This window comes from Meles meles, chromosome 19 (genome assembly GCF_922984935.1).
Source record: "Meles meles chromosome 19, mMelMel3.1 paternal haplotype, whole genome shotgun sequence".
Classification (NCBI taxonomy): Eukaryota; Metazoa; Chordata; class Mammalia; order Carnivora; family Mustelidae; genus Meles; species Meles meles.
The window spans coordinates 51,835,203-51,849,752 of NC_060084.1; the positions used below are offsets into that span (position 1 = coordinate 51,835,203).

The window sequence follows — 14,550 nt, forward strand, 5'->3', positions numbered from 1 at the left end:
TTCACCAAAGATACACAAATGGCCGATAAGCATGTGAGAAGGTGCTCAACATTGTTCATCAGCCGGTCAAATGGATCTCTGACTAACCCCTTAATCCTTCGTGGGCTGACACAGGCTAAGAACCTCTGGGTCAGCCGCAGGAACATTTTCAAAGCTTGGTCTCGCACCCCGCCCACAGGGCGGGCCTGGCCCATCTCCGCCTCATCCGCTAGGAGCTCTAGCACACCTTCCCACCCTGGTCCATAGCTGGGGGGGGTGGGGGGGGCAAGGGAGGGTCTTACTTTACTAAGCATTGGGCGCACATGGGGTGCCTGGGTGGCTCAGTGGGTTAAAGCCTGTGCCTTCGGCTCAGGTCATGGTACCAGGATCCTGGCTGGGATCAAGCCCCGCATTGGGCTCTCTGCTCAGTGGGGAGCCTGCTTTCCCCAATCTCTCTCTCTCTACCTGCCTCTCTGCCTACTTGTGATCCCTGTCTGTCAAATAAATAAATAAAATCTTAAAAAAAAAAAAAAGGTTAAAAAAAAAAAGTATTGGCCACATGGCAATGTGAGCTTCCCCAGGTCAACCAGGGTTTGCATTTCAGTGGTGAAACCCTGGTTAAGTACGTCTGAAATCTGGCGGAGGCCAGAAACACTCCGTTAAGTGGTCATCACTGGAGTTGGCTGGAGTTCATTATTGGGCATCAAGGCCGTCTGACCCTGCGGGACAGAAAGACAATGTGGTAGGTTGTAACCAGCCTCAAAATGATAACAAAACTGAATAGAAACAGAAAGGAGAAAAATCAGTATATTGCAGGAAGGAAAGGAGAAAGTTGAGTTAGAAAGCAAGAGGAAGGAGGCAACTGGCTGGTTCAGCTGGGAGAGCATACGGCTCCTGATCTCAGGGTCATGAGTTCAAGCCCCATGTTGGGTGTAGAGATTACTTAAATAATTAAACTTAATAAAAAGAAGAGAGAGAAACAGGTGTTTGGTCACGATGTGACCGTATTTCCTACTGTGGGTTGTGGTCATTAAAAGCTGTGGGCCGAAATATCTCCACACTGCCCCCATCTCCCCCTTCACCATGAAGCATATATATTTTTTTGCTTTTCCCTTATCATCAAAATCTCACCAGCTATTCTGAGCCATTTGCAAAATACTGAGCATTTTAAAAACCGGAGAGGAAATCACACCTAATCTCACCACCTGGAGATGCAAACCACCGGGGCAAAGTCATGCATTTCCTTCCAGGCTTTTTTCTAAGTCACTTTTGTTAGCTTAGCACACGCTGCAAATAACAACTATAGGGGCTGCCTTTTTTCCTTTTTTTAACTAAATATCATAAATCCTTATCAAGTCGTTCAAAAACTCCAGAAATTACTTATGTCTTCAAAAAATAAAGCTACTGCAAGGTCGGGGGTTGGGGAGACATAGAAGGTTTTAAAACAGAAAAATGAAAAGTCGGGGCACCTGGGTGGCTCAGTGGGTTAAAGCCTCTGCCTTCTGCTCAGGTCATGATCCCAGGGTCCTGGGATCGAGCCCCACACCGGGCTCTCTGCTCCGCAGGGAGCCGGCTTCCTCCCCTCTCTCTGCCTGCCTCTCTGCCTACCTGTGATCACTGTCTGTCAAAAAACAAAACAAAACAAACTAAAGAAAAAGAAAAATGAAAAGTCCTTCCCTCTGAATGGTACACCCTAAGGGACTGAAGCAATTACAGTTAAAAATGTTTCATTCAGGGGCGCCTGGGTGGCTCAGTGGGTTAAGCCTCTGCCTTCCGCTCAGGTCGTGGTCTCAGGATCCTGGGTCCGAGCCTCGCTTCAGGCTCTCTGCTTAGCGGGAAGCCTGCTTCCCCCAACCCCCGCCACCCCCTCGCCCTTTCTGCCTGCCTCTCTGCCTACTTGTGATCTTTCTGTCAAATAAATACAAATAAATAAATAAAATCTTTAAAAAAAAATGTTTCATTCAGGGGAAGCTGGCAGGCTCAGTCACCAGAGCAAGAGAGACTCTTGATCTTGGGGTTGTGGGTTCAAGCCCCACAGCAGGTGTAGAGAATACTGACACAACAATACAGTGTTTCAGAATTCATAAGCTAAAAATAAAAAAAATTTAAAAATCACAAAGCTATTAAGTGTGAAAGAAATTTAAGCAATTCAACTTTCGATTTATTTTTGTAAGTTAGTAGCATTTACATCTTTGAAGTTAGTACAACTCAAAAGACACCATATGCATATGAACAGTCTATTCTATAGCTACACTGTCCAACAGAACTTTCTGTGTCGATAAAAATGTTCTGAATCAGGGCGCCTGGGTGGCTCAATCAGTTAAATGTCTGCCTTCAGCTCAGGTCATGATCCTGGGGTTCTGGGACGGAACCCTGTGTTGGGCTCCCTGCTCTGCAGTGAGCCTGCTTCTCCCTCTCCCTGTGCTCCTCCCCCTGCTCATGTTCTCTCTTTCTCTCTCTCTCTCAAATAAATAAAATCTTAAAAAAAAAAAAAAATGCTCTGAATGTTTTCTAATATGGAAGCCACACCTGGCTTCTGGGCACTTGATCTTTGAATAAGGTGACTGAAGAACTGAGTTTTAAATTGTATTCAATTTAAATTTAATCTGTATCTCTTAAAGAATGAAGAGCCAGTGGTTGGAGGTGCCAGGGCTCAAAGCCAGGGCTCCATAGTGCAAAGCATGGGCTTTCTCACTGAGCTACACCCTGTCACTCAATTTAAATTTAAATAACCAGATATAGGGTCGCAAGGGTGGCTCAGTGGGTGAAGCCTCTGCCTTAAGCTCAGGTCATGATCTCAGGGTCCTGGGATTGAGCCCCTTATCAGGCTCTCTTCTCCGCAGGGAGCCTGCTTCTCTCTCTGCCTGCCTCTCTGCCTTCTTGTGATCTCTGTCTGTCAAATAAATGAAATATTTTTTAAAAAACAACCACATGTAACTATTGGCTAAGTTACTGAACAACGCAGTGTTTGATACCTACGAAGTCCACAGTTATATCACGTAAGGAGATTTAAAAGAAAAGGAGGTCATCCCGTAGACTGTCAATAAATATTAAATAGATGGGTCATAGTATGTCTTCTGTTCTGCAATGTACTTTGTCCATGTACAAATTCAACCCGAGGTAAAACAGCCTGGAGGACCCATTGGAAGCTAAGAGGATGACAGTGGTTGCCTCTGGAGAGGGAAACTGGGTGCCATTGTCTGGGAAGAAGAGCGGGAGAAAGATCATTCATGTTTGTACTTTTTGTATTTTGCACCGTGGGCATGAAATACCTATTCAGAACCAATTGCACATTTAAAACAATGAAATAGGGCTTGGCAATCTTTTCATTTCCTGATCGATTGAGCTCCCTCCCCTTTATTAACTGCTTGCAGAATATCCCATGGTGGAGACATGCCTTGATTGATAGAGCTGCCTGTAAGGGTGGCCGTTTTGGCATATCCCAATCCAAACTTCATTCATTTGATGATTTAGTCAACAAGTATGAATGGAGCACTGAACCACATGACTGCTGCCAGAAAGCCCTGGAGAGCAAAACAGGTAAAAATTCCTGCCTTCCTTCTAGTGGAGAAAGGGAAACGGGATAAATGTAAAATCCAGCCTGCTAGCAGAGCTATGGACACCGCACACTCTTTTTAAAAGATTTCATGTGTTTATTTGAGAGAGAGCACGGGGTGGGGGGCGGCGAACCGAGTGGAAGGCAGACGCTCAAACGACTGAGCCACCCAGGCGCCCCGGAAATCTCACCCTCTTCATAGTGGGTCACCAGTGTGGAATCTGGGGGGGCAGTTTCCTTGGGAGCCTGCCTGAGAGGTGAGGCGCTGAACAAAGAATTCAGTTGAAGGAACAGCAAGTTGCAAAATCCCAAGGCCCAGAAGGATCTACAAGTTTTAGAAGCAGCAAGGAAGGAGGAGAGGAGGAGCGTTCTTCAGTTAAGAACAAAAATGCAAGCGCCTCATCACTAAATGCGGTCTGAGCACCAGGGCCTCATGCTACAGGATAAGTACACAAATTGAGACGAGCGTTCGGACCCTGGGAGAACAATTCTTTGTCAGTCGAATCGAAAAAAAAAAAAAAAAAAAAAAAAAAAAAAAAAAAAATATATATATATATATATATATATATATATATATATATTAAACCCGTGCTTCGTTAAGACTTTGCTTTCTAACACGTGACAAAATAACAAATGTGTATCCAGTTATAGACCTGCACCGCCCAATGTCATAGATGTTAGCTCCATGTAGCTGTGTAAATTTAAGTTAAAAATTCAGGTCCTCAGTCTCATACACATTTGAAGTGAAAGCAGCCACCGTGTTGGATGGCCCGGATAATAGAACATTTCCATCACTGCGGATTGTTCTAATGGACAGTGCTGTTACAGACAGAAAATCATCACAAACACATCAGGGGTGTTTGTTTTGTTTTTCACTAAACCACCACTGTCTGGGGGATGAAACAGGGTATAAGGCACAACTTCATTAAACTCGGGGGAAAAAATACTCACTGTCCACGCCCGCCCCTCACAAAGATGGCAGTGCCGTCGGCTCATGCTCTTAAGACCGCCGGCCGCCCCGCAAAAAGATGGCCGCCACCGCATCGCGTTTGAATTCTGCAAGCGCACAGCCACGCGGTCTCCATACTCCACGTGATCTTAGCCCCGCCAAAACATGCCCGCCTCCCTATTACTCTCGCGATAACGTAAGCGGGCTCGAAGCTGGCCTCGCCTTCCCAACGTGAACTAGCAGGACCAGCGCATTCCTGGCGTGAATTTGGCGAGACCGCTTCCGCCGCTTCCCGACCCCCAGCCCTTCATCCTGTGGGGCGTCCGTGCAGGCTTTGGGCCGCCCGTCAATCACAGTCGCGCCCGAGGCCCCGCCCCAAACCGTGTTCCCGCCCTCTTTCGTCACTTCCTCCTTTGCCCCTGTGCAGTCGATAAGGAAACCCGGACGCCCTTCCGGCTTTCCTTTTTTGAGGCGGTCGGGAAGATGGCGGACATTCAGGTGCGGGCTCGGGGCTGGCGCGGATGCTGCAGGGCCCACCCTCGGCCTCAGGGGCGCGTCCCGGAGAGAAGGACCCCGCGCCCCAGTTTGGGGGCTGATGCCAGGCGACCTCGATTTCCCAGGCTTTACCTCGGGGGCGCGTGTCTTTGAGTTAATCTAGATTAGCGCCTCCTAAGTCCCGGGGGCTCCCCGCGTGGGGTTTATTTAGTGGCGGCTCAAGCCTTTTTGGAGTTATCTTCTTAAAACTCAGGGTTTACGGGGTGGCTTTTCCGGAGGCCTTGGGCCGTCGGGTTAATCCTGTGAGAACTGAGCCCTAAGGGCTAATGCAGGAAGCCCGTGGTTTTGGTATTTATTTCGGAAACCGCATGGATTATATAAGGAGAGAATCCTGGGTGGGTGTCCTTGTGGCTTGGAGAGGAGTCGTTGCTGAAAGGTGTCCACGTTGTTAGAGGAATGATTTTGTGCGCCTGGGTTTTAAGGAATGAGTGCTGCAGGTGACGGGAGGTGTTTTAGAGCATAAATGCTGAAGTAAACGCTGGTTCAGAGTTGAGTCTCAACTCAGAGACTAGGGGTGTGTTTTCAGTGGTAGTGATCGAGGCTTGGGAGGCTGCCGTTTAGGGAGTAAATGCGAGGAAGGATGGGTTCTGGGGTTTCTGGGAAGGCTTCCAGGCCGAGTTGCGGTCTCCAGGCTCACCAGCTTCCTCCTCGTCCATCTAGACTGAGCGTGCCTACCAAAAGCAGCCAACCATCTTTCAAAATAAGAAGAGGGTCCTGCTTGGAGAAACTGGCAAGGAGAAGCTCCCTCGATACTACAAAAATATCGGTCTGGGCTTCAAGACGCCCAAGGAGGTATGGGGGCTACCCTCAGAAGGAAGGAGACCCCTGGGTTCCTGCACGTGTGTGCTGCAAACCAGTTACCTTGGCCACAGCTGGGTGGCTGGTCCCGGGGCTGGTGGGAAATGTAGTTCCCAACCCCGGGCCACACCCCCTGGTTATTTCAGGAAGTGCTTGTTCAAGGCTCACTTCTTTCCCTTATTCAGGCCATTGAGGGCACCTACATTGACAAGAAGTGCCCCTTTACTGGTAATGTCTCCATCCGAGGGCGGATTCTGTCTGGTGAGTGAGGGCATCTGGGTGCTTGGGTACAAATTTTTGGGTCTGAGGGATGATGGGCCCCGGGGATGCTCAGATTCCTGGGTGAGGAGGGTTGGGCAGACTCCTGGTTCCAGGGGGGCAATGGCAGATATCTTTTCAAGATGGTCTTCGGACGCCCACCATGGGCATGTTGAGAAGGCTATTTGGCACAGCCGATGTCAGCAACAGGGCTTGGGATCCTTACCTAGGTAGCTCCTAGTTCCCAGCATGCTCGGGGCTGACCTACAATCCGTCGCCTCCCCCCAGGTGTGGTGACCAAGATGAAGATGCAGAGGACCATTGTCATCCGCCGAGACTACCTCCACTACATCAGGAAGTACAACCGCTTTGAGAAGCGCCACAAGAACATGTCCGTCCACCTGTCGCCATGCTTCAGGTGAACACAGTGGGCCTGCAGGTTCCAGGCAGAGAGGCAGGGGTGGTGTGCCCCCGAGGCTGAGTGACAACGGGACCTGCCTGCTGTGTGGGGACTAAACTGTTGGAGACAGTGTGAGGAGACTGGTGCAGCCAAGCACACGTTCTCAGGAGCCTCCAGTCTGGGTATAGTGGAGGGGGATCGATGGAGGTCTTCTGCCCCGAGAGGCCTCTGAAAGGGTTGGAGTGTCCTCTCTCCAGCTTTGGGTTTGGTACCTTGGACGCAGTTTGTGTTCAATAAATAATGACCGGGGACAAGTGGAACTGGAAACTGGAGCTTGGGTAGGGTTCGGGGGCGGGGTGTGGGGAGGCAAAGCAGAGAGGCCTCAGCCTCCAGTGGCCTGCATGGAACAGGCCAGCCCGTGACACAGCCTCTGCCCACCTCCACAGAGATGTCCAGATCGGCGACATCGTCACAGTGGGCGAGTGCCGGCCCTTGAGCAAGACTGTGCGTTTCAACGTGCTCAAAGTCACAAAGGCCGCTGGCACCAAGAAGCAGTTCCAGAAGTTCTGAGACTAGATACCTGTCCACACCCCTGAAGAAAATAAAGTTATTTTCCCAGTCAGGGACCTGGCCCAGGGTATCTACTTCTTTGCCAGAGGGGTTGTTCCTGGGAGTGGAATGGGGCTGATGGCAGAAGATGGGGTTCTCTCTCATTCTCTGGACCCCCGTGTAAAGGAGGGACCGGGAGCCACATCCTTCCTGTCCTCACATCTCTGAGTGAAGATAGGAACCTGTATTAAGACACTGCACCCCTTTTTGGGTCTCCTTTTGGTCCATGTCATCTCTTGTCGGAATAAGTAATCCCTTCTACCTGGAGTTGGGGTGTACCCCACAGTCTCTGGGGAGGAAGTGAGTGAGGGTGGAGGGCCCTCTGGACCTAGCTAAGGATGGGGAAGTGGGGGAGGGGGAGGCAGGGGGCTGGTGGATGGGCTTGCGGAGTCCTGTGCTGCCTGGTTCTGAGCCGCAGGGGTCTTGACTTCAGCCTGGGCTTTTCTGTACCGCCGCCCCAACAGTGGAGGAGTGAAGCACGGAGGCCAGGCAGCTCCCCCCTCCAGCCCCAGGCCCCACTGCCCCTTCCTGAGCGAGCACCATGTCCCTTTGCAGATGAGCAAACTCATCTGTTGGGACAGGTTCTCTCCTGGGTGAGCAGCTCAGCTCCAGGTCTCACTCAGGTTCTAGAAACTTCCTCTGCCTGAAAGTCCAAGGAAACTGGCTTTGAAGGCCCCTCTCCTAGTGAGGCAAGCTGGAGCCAGCAGGCTGCTAGACGTGGGTTAGGAAAGGCCCTGGAAGGGAGAGTGACCAGGTCGGGGTGGCCTTGAGGGAGGAGAGAAATGGGGACAGGGTCAGGGAAAGAGCCTTCTGACATGGCCAGGTGGTGATCCGGAGTGTCAGGAAAATGTGGGGAAGGGAGAGAGGTTGACGCTAACAGTGGAAGGCAGTCTGTTAGGGAAATGCTGGGGACAGCGGGACCTTGAGGATCAGTTAGAGACCGGACAGGGGCTCAGCTGGGTTCTGAGCAAGGTCGGAGACCACAGGTAGTGACAGACTCAGATTTCAGAGCAAGACCTGACAGACCTTGAGCAGGAAATCAGGTTTAAGATGATAGACCTGGGGGGCAGCAAGGTGGCGGGATTGAGGAGGAGGGAGTGGCTTTTAGAAGTTGTAGAGAGACCCTCACCGGAGTTGAAGCTGGCAGCCAGGGGAGAAGGAGGCACCTGATGGCTTCAGCCCTCGGGGCCCGGTGCTGCTGAAATCCCCAGGTCCCTGCCCCCCATGCCTGTACCAGGGACTGAGGTGCAGCACTGGTACAAGGGTTGGGAGACAGGGCCGAGAGGAGAGAGTTGCTGCTACCTCCAGGGACGCCGCCTCTGGGCCGGCTCCGCGGCTCCTTTTCACCCAGACCCAGGGAGGGCGGGGGTTCCTGCCAGAGGAAGTGGGGCCGCATCAAAGGGGGCAGGAAGGGGCAGGGACAGGTCAGAAAGGGGCACCGCCCCAGAGTTTCAGCCTGCAAGCCTGCCCCACCCCACCCGTGCCGGAGGGCAGAGACCCCGCGGGAGGGGCCTGGGACCCAGAAGGGCTCTGAGGTGGCCCCAGGAGCCCCCCCACCACAGGTGTTTCCGTTTGGGGTGGGGCCGTGCTGTTGACAGCAGCCCAGCTACCTTGTTCCCTCCCAGTGGTCTTGGGGTGTCTCCTTGGCACCCCACTGTGTTAGGGTACATAGTCGCGGGTGGGGTGCCTACCTGGTGTGTGCTGGGAGACACCTCTGCTGGGTCTGGTGGGTCCTGTGGCAAAGACCAAGGAGAGACGCCCTGGGGCCACGCCACTTCTGCCTGGAGGGAGGTGACCACCGTGTCTAACTTTTTTAGTCAGGTGACAGCCAGAGACCACGCTGGACTGTCACAGCCTCAGCGCTTGCCCTCTGCCCTCCGCACTGCTTAGCTGGGTAGCGCCCAGCAGACCTGCTCCCTCCTCTGAGCTTTCGCACAGGCTGTGCCTACTGCCTCGCAGCTCTCGGCTCAGGTGTCCACCTGGCTCCCTCCTTTGTTGCCTCGGCCGTAGCGCTCCCCAGCCCCTTGCCGTCGGGCCAAACCGCCAAGCTGCCCAACCACCCTTCCCGACTTGATTGCCCTGCAGAGACAGATGAAGCCCGTTTCTTGTGTATTTGTATGTTTATCGCATAAACCCCGTGGGATGGAGCGTGTTTGTTTACCTGTTAACCGCTGGAACGTGAGCTCCGCATCCCCAGCACGCGGACAAGTCGGAAGCACGCGTTCAGGGGAGTAAACAGTTAAATCCCGCATCCCACAAGGCAGGCCTGTCCTTGGAGCTCAGCGGAAGCAGGGACCATGAAGAGATGCCTCCAAGTGACCGCATGGTGACCACAGGCTCTGTTCTGACTTCCAGCTCTGCTGCTCATTAGTAGGTGACGCCCCCCCCCCCCACTCGGCAACCACAGAGCCTCGGGTTCCTCATCTGTAAAATGGGTTCTGGCCTCTCCGCCATGGGAGGATGAACTATGGTTACGCGTGTTGTTTTTTTTTTTTTTTAAAGATTTTATTTTTATTTATTTGACAGAGAGAGATCACAAGTAGGCAGAGAGGCAGGCAGAGAGAGAGAGAGAGGGAAGCAGGCTCGCTGCTGAGCAGAGAGCCCAATGCGGGGCTCGATCCCAGGACCCTGAGATCATGACCTGAGCCGAAGGCAGCGGCCCAACCCACTGAGCCACCCAGGCGCCCTGGTTACGCGTGTTAATGGAGTAGAGCTAATCTAGTAAGTGATACTTCTGATGGAGTGATTTTTCCAGCTCCAGGCCCCAAGGTAGTTTGGTGTGGCAGGCCCTGAGTCCCTTCAGAAAGGCCCAAGGACAAGAGTCCTTGCCAGGGGGCCCCAGAGGTATTCATTACATGGTTGTGGAGCCTGCATCTATTATAGAAAGCCCTGGTGGGGCTGGCATGGGACCTTGAGTCTATTTTAGCATGCTTCCAGAATCTTCTGTTGCATGCCTCTATAGGAGATCCCAGTGGCATTGCACTTTTCTCAGGGAAATTAGTTGCAGGCACAGTTTGATAGCAGGGTCCTACCTAGACACATGACGTCAGCAGTGGTCAGGCCTATTACAGAAAACCCGGGCAGGTGTGGGTGGTATCACAGTGTACCATGGCCCTGAACCTATCACAGCAGGCTTCTGGAATATTCTATGATCACTACCCTGGCAATCATTGTTGCAGCCTCCGTGGTATTCTACTGTAGCAGGACTTCTGGGAGCAGGCACCTGAAATCATTTGACTGGTCTGGTCTTGTCCCGAGGTCTGTGAGTGGAGTCTGGGGAACTTGAAGTAGCTTCTGTATGTGTCTGAGCCATCCTGCTGCCCCATTTTGGGGCATTTTGCCCAACATCCTGAAGCCCATCATGGCAAATCCCTGGGAGTCTAACATTCTGGTAGGTCCCAGCTCTGTTATATGTTATCACAGAGGGCTACAGCAGGGATTATGCTAGAATGTTCTAGCATGACATCAAAACCATTCTAAAAGAGTTTTAGGGACTTATCAAACCAGCCCAAGGTCCTTCGTGGTTGCCGTCATTCATTCTACCAATATTTACTGTGCTGGCCCTTGAGGATGCAAGAGGGAGCTAGACATCTGGGGCATGGAGTCTCAGATCCCTGGGACCCTAACAGCAGCTGGGAGTCGGGGGTTGGGAGGGGTGCACATTAAAGGAAACAAATGTTATTGTTAAGCCCTACATTTGCCCCATGCCCAGCCCTTGACTCCCTGAAGCCTCTCTCCTGAGGTTGGCAGAATCGTTATCCCCACTTGATAGCTAAAAACCAGGGCTCAGAGAAGCCAACGTGGAAGAGGGAGGATTTGGTTTTGAACTCAGGCGAGATTACTTCCCGGGGTCAGTAGGGGGCACTACTGGTGCAGGTGCGGAGGGCACGATCACCGTGCACAGTCCCCAGGGCCCAGGCAGCTTCAGACCTCGTTCAGAAGGGACCCACCCTGGGTTCAATGGTTCAGTGCTCTGCTCGAACGGTCCTGAATTTGGAACGAGCGGCCCCACATTTTCGTTTGCCCCAAGCCCTGCAAATTACGTAACTGGTCCTGCCATGGGCTTCCTCTTCTTTATAGTGGGCCCCTGGGGAACAGCAGGAGCCCAGGGGATCTGGAGGGCACAGTCAGGATCCTTAGAGATGGACTCTGGGAATATGAGAAGGGACACCCAGCTGTCGCTATAAATAAACAGGACCCCAGAACACCTAGAAGGGATTCCTAGTGGGTCCTAAGCGACCCTGAAGGCTTTCTCTGTTGTAGCAGGAAGGAGGGATGTTACGGGGAATGTTCTGGCAGACTGAGAGCCCTCACTGCCCAGCCCTGGCAGAAGAGGTCAGAGCGGGGTATTCTCACAGGGACAAAGAAGGGCATCCTTCCTGACTGTGATAGGCTGACATACCCCAAAAGATGAATGAGGTAATCCCCTGAAACCTGGGAATCTGTTACTTCATATGATAAACCAGACTTTGCAGATGCAAATTAAATTCAGGGTTTTGAGATGGGGAGATGATCTGGGATTATCCAGGGGACCAGTGTAATCCCTAGAGTACCTGTAAGAGGAAGGTGGGGGCCAAGTGGCTGGCTGGTTAGTTCAGCCAGGTAGACTATGACACTAACCACACCGCCATTGTGGGCTTGCTCCCCACACAGGCTGAGAAAAATACTAGTTCTTACGTTTAATAAGAATTCGTTTAGGGTGGGGCGCCTGGGTGGCTCAGTGGATTAAGCCGCTGCCTTGGGCTCAGGTCATGATCTCAGGGTCCTGGGATGGAGCCCCGCGTCGGGCTCTCTGCTCTACGGGGAGCCTGCTTCCTCCTTTCTCTCTGCCTGCCTCTCTGCCTACTTGTGATCTCTCTCTCTGTCAAATAAATAAATAAATAATCTTTAAAAAAAAAAAAAAGAATTCGTTTAGGAGCGCCTGGGTGGCTCAGTGGGTTAAGCCGCTGCCTTCGGCTCAGGTCATGATCTCAGGGTCCTGGGATCGAGTCCCGCATCGGGCTCTCTGCTCAGCAGGGGCCTGCTTCCCTCTCTCTCTCTGCCTGCCTCTCTATCTACTTGTGATCTCTCTCTGTCAAATAAATAAATTAAAAATTAAAAAAAAAAGAATTCGTTTAAAAAATTAAGAGGGAGGCAGAAAGATCAGAGTCAGAGATCAGGCTGGATGGCCTCACGCACACAGAGGTCAGAGCGGAGAGAAGCAGCTGTGTTGCTGGCTTTGAAGCTGGAGGAAGGGGCCATGACAATGCCGGCAGCTTCCAGAAGCCTGAAGAGGCAGGGGAACGGATTCTCCCCTCGAGCCTTAAGAAAGAACCAGAGCTGGGGCGCCTGGGTGGCTCAGTGGGTTAAAGCCTCTGCCTTTGGCTCAGGTCATGATCTCAGGGTCCTGGGATCGAGCCCCGCATCGGGCTCTCTGCTCAGTGGGGAGCCTGCTTCTCTCTCTCCCTCTGCCTGCCTCTCTGCCTACTTGTGATCTCTGTCTGTCAAATAAATAAATAAAATCTTTAAAAAAAAAAAAAAAAAGAAAGAACCAGAGCTGTGGACCATTTTATTTTATTTTTTTTTAAAGATTTTATTTATTTATTTGACAGAGAGAGATCACAAGTAGATGGAGAGGCAGGCAGAGAGAGAGAGAGAGAGAGAGAAGCAGGCTCCCTGCTGAGCAGAGAGCCCGATGCAAGACTCGATCGCAGGACCCTGAGATCATGACCTGAGCCGAAGGCAGCGGCTTAACCCACTGAGCCACCCTGGCGCCCCTCTTATTTTTTCTTTTTTAAGATTTCATTTATTCACTAGAGAAAGAGAGAGAGAGAGAGACAGAAAGAGCACAGGCAGGGGGAGAGGGAGAAGGAGAAGCAGACTCCCCGCTGAGCTGGGAGCCCAGTGTGGGTCTTGATCTCAAGACCCTGAGATCATGACCTGAGCTAAAGGCAGATGCTTAACTAAATGAGCCACCCAGCAACCCCCGGCCCCTGCCACCATCAAGGACTTTTCGGCAGGACCCAGTGAATATTAGAGCAGTGTCCTGACAGATGTGGCAGTGACAGTTGATGGGACATTGTACCAGGACCGAAGATACCCAGAGGGACAGATACACGGAGAGGGGTAAAGGAGGAGCTGAAGGACAGGCAGGCAAAACGTGAGTGTTATGGAAGCCCCAGGGACAATGTCCTAGCGTCCCGGGAGCACTGTGGCAGGAACCCAGGGCATGTCCCTCATGGCATTATTTAGGGATCTAGACTATAGAGAAGACCCCTTGTGGGGGGTGGGGGGGAGGTTTCTTAACCAGTAGAGTAGGACTCAGGGACCTAAAGAGGAGACACGTAGCAAGACCTCAGGGCCCCGGGGCACCTGGGTGGCTCAGTGGGTTAAAGCCTCTGCCTTCAGCTCGGGTCATGGTCTCAGGGTCCTGGGATCGAGCCCCGCATCGGGCTCTCTGCTCTACGGGGAGCCTGCTTCCTCCTCTCTCTCTGCCTGCCTCTCTGCCTACTTGTGATTTCTGTCTGTCAAATAAATAAAATAAAATCTTTAAAAAAAAAAAAAAAAAAAAGACCTCAGGGCCCCTTTTCAGTGGGGTCCCCAGGCTCTTGAGGGTGGTTCCCTCTTGGGTGAGGGAGCAACAGTCTAGCTGACGAGGAGATATGGGAAAGGCCTGATGGCAAGTCCCTGAGAAATGTGGGAGGGTTGCTGCTGGTAGGAACGCTGTAGCAGGAGACAAGGGCCTGGGGCTGAGGCCCCTCTGGGGTCACACCAGGGGGAAGGTTCAGGACTGGCTTAGCAGGATCCCAGGGGTGGGGTGGCCCATTCCAAGAGTGAGATTAGCAGAAGCTGTTGCAGACGTTATGTCTGGGCCTCAGGATTCTATCAGGGGACCCAAAGGGCATGGGGGTGGAGACCTGAGATATCAGAGACCCGGGGCCAAGGAGAGGCCTCTGGTCAGGGTCCTACAGGACACGTGGGCGATGGTTTCCAGGCTTCAAGGGAAAGTAAAGCAGGGTCCTGGGACACACTGTCACAAGACATTGGCCCTTTTATACCAGGGTCCAAGGAACATCACAAGAAGGACCTGGAGCCTTTATTTTATTATTCACTTCACTTGTTTTCGGTCTTGAGGTCTCTAAAATGAGAGCCCCAGGGCTGCTGGAACGGTCCCCTAGAGACATAGCCAGATCCCTAGGGACGCGGGGGGGGGGGGGGGGGGACGGGGAGAGCTGGGCCTGTCAGGTTCCTCGGAGCCTTTGAGGAGAGAACAGAGGGTGCTGAGGATTTGTGGAGGGGTGAACACAGGATCCTTCAGCACCATTAGAGGCCCCGAGGGTGGATCTTAGTGGATATTCTAACAGGACCAAGGAGAGGAACGCAAAGAAATCCAGCGCTAAGTCGAATACAGATGGACCACGTGTCACGGTTAATTTCATGTGTCAACTTGGCGGGGTCCCGGCCCCA

At 52.2% G+C, this 14,550-nt stretch overlaps 1 protein-coding gene and 1 non-coding gene across 2 annotated transcripts; both read left to right on the forward strand.

The window, feature by feature from the left end:
• The first annotated feature begins 4,843 nt into the window (after positions 1-4,843).
• On the forward strand, positions 4,844-7,121 carry RPS11 (ribosomal protein S11). Its single transcript, XM_045987981.1, has 5 exons — positions 4,844-4,982; positions 5,700-5,831; positions 6,023-6,098; positions 6,384-6,513; positions 6,942-7,121. The coding sequence occupies exons 1-5, from the start codon at positions 4,968-4,970 to the stop codon at positions 7,063-7,065; spliced, it is 477 nt and encodes a 158-aa protein (XP_045843937.1). The 5' UTR covers positions 4,844-4,967; the 3' UTR covers positions 7,066-7,121.
• On the forward strand, positions 6,221-6,302 carry LOC123931943. Its single transcript, XR_006816361.1, has one exon. It is a non-coding gene; the product is annotated as a small nucleolar RNA SNORD35 (small nucleolar RNA).
• Positions 7,122-14,550: the final 7,429 nt, after the last annotated feature.

Coding starts and splice junctions, on each gene's coding strand:
- RPS11 (XM_045987981.1), top strand. Junction 6,099..6,383: donor CCGAGGGCGGATTCTGTCTG/GTGAGTGAGGGC, acceptor GCCTCCCCCCAG/GTGTGGTGACCAAGATGAAG. Junction 6,514..6,941: donor CACCTGTCGCCATGCTTCAG/GTGAACACAGTG, acceptor CCACCTCCACAG/AGATGTCCAGATCGGCGACA.